The sequence below is a fragment of the Chelmon rostratus genome, chromosome 16, assembly GCF_017976325.1.
Source record: "Chelmon rostratus isolate fCheRos1 chromosome 16, fCheRos1.pri, whole genome shotgun sequence".
Taxonomy (NCBI): Eukaryota; Metazoa; Chordata; class Actinopteri; order Chaetodontiformes; family Chaetodontidae; genus Chelmon; species Chelmon rostratus.
In genome coordinates, this window is record NC_055673.1 from 6,524,975 (window position 1) to 6,534,952 (window position 9,978).

Here is a 9,978-nt window from a genome sequence, read left to right on the forward strand (position 1 = left end):
TCTGACAAACTGAGTCAGCATCAGTTGTGGCTGACGAGTACAAGTCTGACAATGACAGAAATCAGGGGGTGTTGAGTAGAAAAGAAGTGAGCTTATCAGACCTCTGTGGCCCGCTCCTCATCTCTGCTTGAGGCTGGCAGCTCCAGGCTACATTAGCCACAACTACCAAAACACACTCGAAACTCTGACCAACGTTGGCAGTCACATTGCATTATGGGTAATGTAGGTGCCATGTTTTGACAGGGAAGAAGAATGCGTGGAGACAATTAAAGGTTGTGCAAAACACCTGAATGGGTGTGATAAACAAGATTTACTTGTGCAAACAAGACTGCAGCCAAGGACTGTACAGCTCTCTCTCTCTCTCTCACACACACACACACACACACACACACACACACATTGTATCTGTGTTCTCAGCTGGTGTTAACTTAGAGTATATCAATCACCATGGCGTGTAATTACAAACGTTTATTTCTATATCACAACCATGACATTCATTGCTATCACAATGAAAACAATCCAGGTTTGTCATTCTCAGTCGACCATCAGAAAATTCACCCTCATGTAAAAACTATGAATGAACTATAAATGAAACACTGACACACACTATGAACTGTCCCCTGAAGCTCTACTGACAGACATGTTTTCATCCAAAAAACTATTTCAAAGCATCTTATTTCTCAATATGTCCAAAGAATCACAATAACGAAGGCAAAAACACATTAAATAAACTGGGAGCAGTTTCAAATCTCCTTTTCTCTGAGATTATTACTTGAACCTCTTAAATATTGCCTAATCACAATATTTCAACTCTTTTGTTTCATCGTGACAACTTTATTGAAGGGTTGAAACTGGTTAATAATTGCCCAACCCTTTGCAATAGTTGGCTGTGAAAGCACAGTGCACAGTGCCAATATGACACACAGACATTTTTGTGTTCTTCTCAACCACGCCACACTGAACATATAATTAAACACGTCCATGACAGCATCAACAGGCATGATAAAAGCAGATTGGATGGCAGAACAGTGGTAAACCTTAAAAGCGTGAGGGCATTACCGCTGCATTAAAATCCACTTTGTCCTTTTACATTTTTAAATAAAGATACAATTTGTATCAACTGCATACTGGCTCTTATTTTATCCAGTTAACTGTGGCAACTTAAAACATAGTTCCAAAATATATTCTACTACAGTTTATAGCAAGGTGGATACCACAATACAAAATAAACTCATGTTTATCTTGGCTTCTGCAGCCTTTTCAGTCTTTCCACTGAAAGACGAGGGTTCAGACGGGCCCTGGACTTCATCTCATCTCAGGGACCTGTTCTGACTCTGCAGCATGAGGATCTCAGCAACCAGCAACTGTGGATCCATCAGCTGAGGAAACATGTCCATGGCTGTGTCCACCAAGTGGGCACTGAAGATAGCGAGGAGCTTCTTCCTGACAACCTCTCTCTCACCCCCCTTGCTGGGACTTGGGTGTGCCCCCTGAGGAGGCTCCCACTGCGAGCGCTCCCCCGGCAGGCTGCGGGCCGCTGGAGGATGAGCCCCGAACAGATCGGACCAGTACTGCTGCTGCTGGCGGCTGTGGACTCTGCTGTGTTGGAAATCTGTCGGCTGACTGTACGCAGGCATGCTGACTGGGTATGTACCATAGCTGGCGTAACGAGGCGAGCTGTAGGGGGTCGTATCAGAGCTGTGGCTGCTGACAGGCCCGAGGCTGTAATGCTGGTTGTGGTGCTGGACCGCTGGTGTGGTCCCCTGAGAGGAAGGGCCAAGTGAGCAGCAGCTGCACGGTGCACTTCTAGGAGGGCAATACTGCTGTCTTGCATGCTGAGAGCTCCTATATGTCACCCCATACTGGTGATCACTCCGAGGAGCCTCCACTGGCTGACTGTCTATGGAGCCTAAACCGGAGTCCAGCTGCTCCTGAGAGCCACTACGCCGCACTGAGCCGTGGTCAGAAGACGAGGGCTGGCTGGTCTTCTCCTTTCTAGATGTGGCTCTCTTGCTGGAGCGGTGACCTGCCTTCACCTGAGCTACATGTTCATGTTTATGATCTTTCTTTAAGGAGCCACTCTCATGTCCCACGGTCAGTTTGTTTGCTATGTCCTCCACCAACGAGAGGCTTTGTCCAAGCACAGGACCGGAGTGAACTGAAGATTGTTTCTGAGCAGTGGAAGGGTGCTTCGCGTTCTCCCGAAGCTCATCTGCAACCAAGCGATTGGACTGTTTGGCTCGCTCCGGATGGTGGAATTTACATTTGATTCCATACGTACATTTCTTTCCTGAAAGAAGAACAAAACAGAAGATTTTAACAGTGCTGATTAGAGTCTACTGCCACTCTGACAGCTCTGTGAGGCCAGCACAGCAGCACTCTGAGCAAAATGCTAACATCAGCCTGCTAATATGGGCACAATGATGCTAACAACATTGTTTTTGTGTTTAGTTTCAAAGAACTCCAAAAGACCATGGTTTTGCATGATTCATCCCATTCACTAGATATTAAGCTAACAATTATGCTGTGTTTCAACAAGACCAAGAGACGACAGCCATGCTACCAGCTGAGGCTAGTAGCATGCTGCTAACGTCAGTTCTCTCACCATAAGGACATGGCTGCTTTTTCTGAGTCTTCGGAAACCTCCGCAGGAAGTTCTCCAGGGTCGGTCCATGGCGACCCAGAGGATCATCAGGAGGCATAAACCTGCATGAGGGGGAAATTCAAATAGTCTGAAAGTATAACTTTACAGCCACATTCATCGACTCTGTGACGTTTTAGGATGAAAGCCACAAGGGAAAATCCATAACAAGAAGGCAGAACTCACTTGTCGTTAGCAAAGGAGTACATGAGCAGCCTCTCCTCGATGAAGCGCTTCCACTTCGGCTTCTCTCCCTGAAGGTCTCGGTAGGTGTCGTTGGACACGATGATGCCGTCAGACTCGTAGGCCAGCTTGACAATGAAACAGTCGTCGTTGCAGACCACCCGTTTGCCTGCGACTCGTCGCGACGGCGTGAACACCAAGATCTTCCTCCTCTCCAGGTCTCTCAGAATGTGCTGATCTGTCAACCGAACATAAAGTCATTGTTAGGCAATTATAGATCAATCATCACCTATTAATAAACTGCATACTGTGACCAAAAACCAGTATTATGAAAGAGGTGAGGGTGAATTAAAACAGTACAGGTTGTGGGCCAGACAGCTAAACAATGAGCTGAAAACGCACCACAGCAGCTCTCCACATGAGACGTTGTTGTCATAAGAATATGGATTATAGCCACTTAAAGTGAACTGTACTAAAATAAAGGCACGTTAAACTTCATACACAACCATAATTATTCATTCTTCAGGAAGCCACTGTTGCATTTGATTTGAGTCAGACAGATTTAACCTGGTTGAATATTAACTAAGGGCCCTAAAAGTACATCCTGTACAAAAAATAAAAGTGCATATCAGCATGAGCAATCTGTTCATCTACATAGAGCAAACAAGCAGTATGGTGTCAGTAGCCGCTTCCAAATGTAGGTCATCAAAGGATGTTAGAATCGCTGACGTCAACACTTCAAAATTGTTATCTTCTGGCATCACAAACCATCGGAAAAACCCTGCGTTCACTGTGCATCTTTTGACTTAAAGCCACATTGATTGCAGATAAAGCTCATTTACTTGGCATTCGAAAAAACAAAAGTACTTGGGGGGTTTTCCCATCTTGTGAAATACAGCTCACTCTCACAATCTGCAGTTTCATCAGAGCCAATCGCATCCTGCTCCTTTTAACCTCAGCTCTGGCTTTCAAGTCTATGCAAGCCAAAGACCATCTCAAACGGCTACAACTAGCAATTATTTCATTTCTCCAAGAATCTTGTAATTTCTTGTTTTATTCGACCAGTGATAGAAAACAGAAAAGCAGAAAGCTTGAGAGGCTGTAACCTGTTCAGTTTTCTCTTATTAAACTAGACGACCAATCATTTCCATTCTAATTTCCAACACGACATAAAAGACGCACAACTTGCTTCCTGATAACAATAATGAGTATAATAAAACCTCACAGTGATCCCACCACACCTTGGTCACAATTAACAATGAGGGCAGTGTGTGATCACCAGTGCCAGGTAAAGAAAGAAAACGTTAAAGCCCCATCTTCTTACCCGTGATGGGAACATCTGGCCTGGGCTGCTCCTTCCTCCATGAGGGAACAAACACTGTGATTTCAGTGTGGCCTCTGTCCAGGAAGAAGTTCACTGTCAACTGGATTCCCAGACAAGAGAAGACTTCCTTGTTCCCATGGCTGAATGAATGAATGGAAACCAGGAAACAAGAGTGAGAAACCAGAAAACTTTCACCCTCTTAGAAATAAACAAGTGTCCAATCCAAGTGTGGATGAATGCTTCGCTGAGCAAGCTGAGAACAATGACAGAGGTGTTAACATAACTCTTATCAATACAGCCTATCAAAATATTTGTTATGTAAATTGAAGGGATCACAACAGAGAAATAGAATAGAAGACACCTTGATGATTTAGCCAACTACTTTCATTATTTGTTAATCTCACAATTATTTTCTAATAATGTCAAGTAGAAGAAATCGCAGCAAAGCAACATTTTAAATCAGAAAAAAATAATGTTTAGTCTCTCTGAAATAGGTTGAATGTGTTTCAGTTTGTTTATCCAGTCATGCACTGGTTTCTGACTGGGGCAGTCTGACATTTAAGGAAACGCACATATTTGCTTTATTGTGGAGTTAGAGAGGATTGATAACACTCTCATATTTAAAAATGACATATCAAGATGGAGCCAGGGGAAGGTTAGCTTAGCTTAGCATAAAGGCAAACAATGGAAAACAACATGGAAACAAAGGGAAACAGCTAGCCTGGCTCAGTTCAGATAAAACAAAATCAGCCTTCCAGCACCTGAAAACTCACTTATTAATAAGCTATATCTTGTTTGTTTAATCTGCTCAAAAACTGAAGCATAAAAACGGGAAGTTCTAGATTTACAGGGAGTTATATGTCGAACACTTTCCTGGCTGGGAGCACTGACCTCTTTCTCAGAAGACAGTGGATATGAGTATTTCCCGAAATGTCGAACTAGGTTGCATATGTCTATGAGCTGTGAGCAAGTTAAAGAGTGATGTTCCCCTCTCAGATAGTTCACACCCGAAGAGGTCCAATAATCCAGCATTTTACAATAAAAACAATTAGCAAAACATTTAAATAATAATAATAATAATTTGGGAAACAAAAATATTTTTTATCTTGTTATTATTATTATTTTTTCTTCAGGTTCATCATGTCCAGACACTCAGGCTGGAAACAGTGCAGTAACCCACAAAGTACTGACAAAAACAAAGCTGATTGTTCAGCTTGGCAACAGTTTCAACAACTAACATCAAATCTGTCAGCAGCTGATATCACTGATAACACTGATATCAGAGCATCTAACCGGAGGAACAGTCACAAATCTGAAGAAAATGACAGTCTGCTTATTTACTTTAGCAGAGCTCTACTATAAAAATAAGAGACACAATGTTATTAGTGTTCGGTGCCCTCGGGAGCTTTTTGGATGAGTCAGGTTTAACGCCAAGACAAACAGCAGAACAGTGGAAGGAGGTCGCTTATGGAAGAGCCGAGGTGTAAAATGCCGTCAGGCCTGTTTCTGTCAAAATGAGGCCTTTCTCTATAAGAAGTGCTTGTCTGCGAGGAAACAAGACGGCACTCATATATGTATCTCTGATTTGCATACTCGAGCTGCCTGTCTGCAACGAGCCTGAACGGGTGTGCCTGGCTGGGAAAGGAAAGGGGTGTGTACACTCTGCACACACACACACACACACACACACACACACAGACACACAGAGAGAGTTTATACACTGTATTTTTTGCCGTCTGTTTGCAAACTGTGTGTGCATGTGTCGGTATGAGAAGGTGAATAAGGGAAAAGGTTGCATACCCAGAGGCAGAGTTCTCTGCATTAATGACAACATATCAGTCTAATGTTGCTATAAAGATGAGTCTGCTTGTCTTTTAGCTCTGTGACGGCCTCTGACTCTGAGGGAGAGTCTCAGAGTTTATGAGACTGGAGAGGCCATGTTGGACTTGCTGCTCTTTTCTGACAATCACACAGAAGACGACGGCTAACTGAAGCAGAAATTGCAAAACTGGTGCGTTAGTCCTCTGAGTAAAACGTGAACAATCCCTCAGTGCTCAATGCAAATACAGAGGACAAACAGCACGTACTGTAATTTCTAATAAGCTCGGTTTGTCTCTGAAAGGTTTGAAATCTGTTTGTTGTAATTAGCTGTGCAAGCGGCTAATAATAGCCCTGACTGACTGTACCCTCCTCTGGCAGCCCTGTGAGGTTGACATTTGTGGGTTTAGGTGAAATGTCTCAAAAACTTTTGGTTGAAAATTGGCACAGACATTTAAGTTTCCCTCAGGATGAATTGTGATCTCTTTGGTCATCACCTGACTTTTTCTCTAGCGTCAAAAGTTGTTTGTTTTAAGACCAAATACTAGCAAAGCTCATGACAATCACATTAGCCTCACCTGTGCTTTTGATGACTTCTGATTAGCAAATGTTAGCATGCTTACACACTTAACAAAGAAAACGGGCATGGTAAACACTTTACCTGCTTTAGCATTTAGCATTGTCATCGTGAGCATGTTAGCATGCTGACGTTAGCGTTTAGCTCAAAGCACAGTTGTGTCCGTGTAGCCTCACAGAGCCGCTAATCTTGCTTTTATTGTTAGTAGTAACTGCTGCAGTAGTAGCTATCACTAATAACGTACAACTTAATTACACATTTGTTCATTCAAATCCTGCTTTGATTCAGTTAAATTAACACATTAGATGCCAGAAGTGATTCATGACTAATTGTGCTACAATGCTAACGAGACAGTGCAGCTGTCACTGTTTAAAAATGTGTTGGTCCCGTCTGAAAGATCACAGAAAGCTGCAGATCACTATCTTTATAAAACCTTTATCACCTTTATATGCATCATTTATAACAAAAATACAAACTATCACGTAGATCTGAGTAAGTGAAGCTGAAGCTCCCCTGGTCGTAGACACATCTACTATTGCTTCAGAGACGACGGCGTTAAGCTTAAAACAAACTAAGAGTGAATCATCGGGTGACCTGAGGTTTGTTATGGTGTTGCTTTCACTGGTGAGTAGTTTGACTACTCGCTGGACACATGTAAGAATCTGCTCTCATTTTGACCACAAAACCACATTAAAGGTGAAATATATAGCGGCTAGCTACTGTGGGACAGATTATCATAACAAGTTAAGATGTGACTAAATAAAACAAAAACATTAAGAGCGTTACTTAACCAAACAAAGTGACGTAAGGCTATGCGACCCTCAAGCAAGAAACAGGTGTGAAAGAAAATTTTAGCAGGAAGCAGGTTCTTATAACGGCAAGAGCTAACAACATTTACATCATCAGTAATTAATATGCTGATTATTTTCTTAATTCAGTGATCAGTTGCTTGGAAAAACGTTAGAAGATTGTGAAAAATACCACAGAAGAACTGCAGTGATATACCATAGTATATTGTACATTTGCTCTTTATGGGACTGAATTCCTCTGTTTTAGTGCAATATTAAAAATATTCCAGGACATATTTTGTGAAATTAGAATAAAGCATCTATTCCAGCAAAAAAACCCTTCTGTTTTTATAGGTCATTGTAACTAGTAATAACCGTACTGTACCGTAAAGTACCGTACCATGAAAATACTGCAACCCTGTAGCATCTCAATTTTGTCTTACCAAGAGACGTTCAGTTTACTATCATGTATGACAAAGAAAAGCAACATATTTTTACATTTGAGAAGTTGAAACCAGCAAATCTTTGGCATTTTTGTTTAAAAAATAGTTCAAAATAGCTGCTTATTAATTTTCCGACTAACTGATTAATCAGCTAATCGTTGCAGCTCTAAGTGACATAAACAGCAGCAGATCCTCAGAGTCGAGAATCTACGTGAATTTGGGGCATTAAAAAACGAGTTTAATTGATTAACAAAGTAGCTGCTGGTTAACTTGCTGCCAATCGACTGATCAATCACTTTGGCTGTAGTTTTTATTCTGTGGAGTTTCTCACCTCATGGCCACGTTGCTCCCATCGATAACAATGGGTCTGAGAGCGTCTTCATCCTCACCACTCTCCTCTCTGCTCTGAGGAGATGATACAGGAAAAGGCAGCAGCAGGGTGGGGCCCACAGCCTGGACGGCATCCCCTCTGGGCACCAGCACCGACATCGTGGTCACCTGCTTGGCCTCCCGACGGACCTCCCGACTTGCCCCGATCCTAACCAGCTCCCCCAGAACTTTATCTGTGTCCATGTTGTGGCCGAACTGCAGCTGAACGGCCTGAACCTGAGCTGTGGAGTACCCGAGCTTATGGAAGAAGTCCAACTGGGCCTCCAGGTGCTGGGGGTCCGGGGGAGGGTCGGGTTCGCTGGGATGCATGCTGTCACAGGACGAGTCTGGAGAGGTGAAGGGAAGATCTATGCAGATGTGTCAGGGAAGAAAGTAACTCCAGCATTCATGTCTTCTCACTCAGTGTCTCCCGATCATGTTCCACCTGTTTGGAAAGAAACAAATGTTAATGTGATCAGTCTGCAGCCATAAAAAACAGCCTTAATCAACAAAACACCACATTTTTCAGCTTCTCAAATGTGAGAATGTGCTGCTTTTCATTGTCATACATTACAGCAAACTGAACATATTTAGGTTTTGGGCTGTTGGTCAGATAAAACAAAGAATTTAAACATCTTCTGGGGCTATGCCAGATAATAATTACTGTTTTTTGACATTTTATAAACAAAGTTATGAATCAATTTTGGGGAAACACTACAGGTGAGACCATGTTTTTTTGTGCATTAGTCAATTTTGAGATTCATGGCTATTTGCCTTCTCTAACACATAATCTTTGAGACGAGTAGAAAGAAAACACCCAAAATACATATTTAGGTGTTCATTTAGTTCAGATTTCTGTCCTGTCCCAGAGCCCAGGATGTCTTCAAATGTCTTATTTTGTCCAAAAATATTCTCTTCACAATGATAATATAATATTAAAATAGAGAACAGAACAGCAAATCCTCACATTTGACAGGCTGAAAATAGTGACAATTTGGCTTTTCTTTCCTTCTTTTGAATGACTGACATTATCAAAACGAGTGCAGATAATTGATAAATCGACAAATAGTTTCAGTCATGGTGAGTTTATCTTATTGTCTGTAAACTTCTCCTCCCCATCCCATCTGATGTGATAAAAACAAGAAGTGAGAGGGGAAATGAACTACCACAGTGCTGATTCTCATGTCCTTCTCTGGCTGCCTACATGAAAAAGTGAAACTTCTCGTTTTGTGGTGGATCCACTTTAATCACGCAGCAGAATCCAACAGAGACAACCCGACAACCGACTTTTCACAGTCGCTCCTGTTGTTTCCGCCTCAACTTAACAAGACAAAGACAGAAACTTACCTTAAAAGCTTCTCACACGCCGCTGGACGCGTCTTTTGGCGCAGCGAGTCTGAGCGCTGCGACCAGTAGCTTCTGTCTGAGCGCCGATCCGCTTCAAGGAAGTTGGGTTTTTTCTTTTTCTCGACATCGTCAAACAACCAGCAGGCGACCAACGTGGAGGTTTGGGCGAGTCACATGCTCCAGTAAGAGCTGTGACTCATCCGATCCGCCGAGATCAATTACGCACGAATCAATGAGCAGCATTAAGAGAATAAATACATGTGAAAACAGGCGGAACTCTCACACCTCTGTTCACTCGAGTGAAAGTAGTAATACCAGCAGTGTAGAAGTACTCTGTTACAAGTAAAGTCCTGAATTCAAGTAAGAATACAACAGTATAACATCAAAGGGCCAGAGTGAAAGTACTCGTTATGCAGACTGATGTATATTGTTTGATTGTGATTATCGATGCACTCTTTAATGACTCTTTAATGACTCTTACAGGTGAG

The 9,978-nt window shown here is 42.4% G+C and overlaps 1 protein-coding gene across 1 annotated transcript; it reads right to left on the minus strand.

Moving 5' to 3' along the window:
- Positions 1–453: 453 nt before the first annotated feature.
- On the minus strand, positions 454–9,594 carry si:dkey-206d17.12 (uncharacterized protein LOC563108 homolog). Its single transcript, XM_041955513.1, has 6 exons — positions 9,491–9,594; positions 8,106–8,588; positions 4,149–4,288; positions 2,828–3,062; positions 2,606–2,706; positions 454–2,290 (listed from the first exon to the last, which is right to left on the minus strand). The coding sequence occupies exons 2-6, from the start codon at positions 8,471–8,473 to the stop codon at positions 1,311–1,313; spliced, it is 1,824 nt and encodes a 607-aa protein (XP_041811447.1). The 5' UTR covers positions 8,474–8,588; positions 9,491–9,594; the 3' UTR covers positions 454–1,310.
- Between the last annotated feature and the right edge of the window lie 384 nt (positions 9,595–9,978).

What these genes read in the sequence shown, in the direction of transcription:
- si:dkey-206d17.12 (XM_041955513.1), bottom strand. Translation starts at nt 8,473, where the DNA reads ATGCATCCCAGCGAACCCGACCCTCCCCCGGACCCCCAGCACCTGGAG. An exon ending in GGGAGCAACGTGGCCATGAG is followed by an intron (nt 4,289 to 8,105) that starts GTGAGAAACTCC and finishes TCATTCATTCAG; the next exon opens with CCATGGGAACAAGGAAGTCT. An exon ending in AAAGCAGCCATGTCCTTATG is followed by an intron (nt 2,291 to 2,605) that starts GTGAGAGAACTG and finishes TTCTTCTTTCAG; the next exon opens with GAAAGAAATGTACGTATGGA.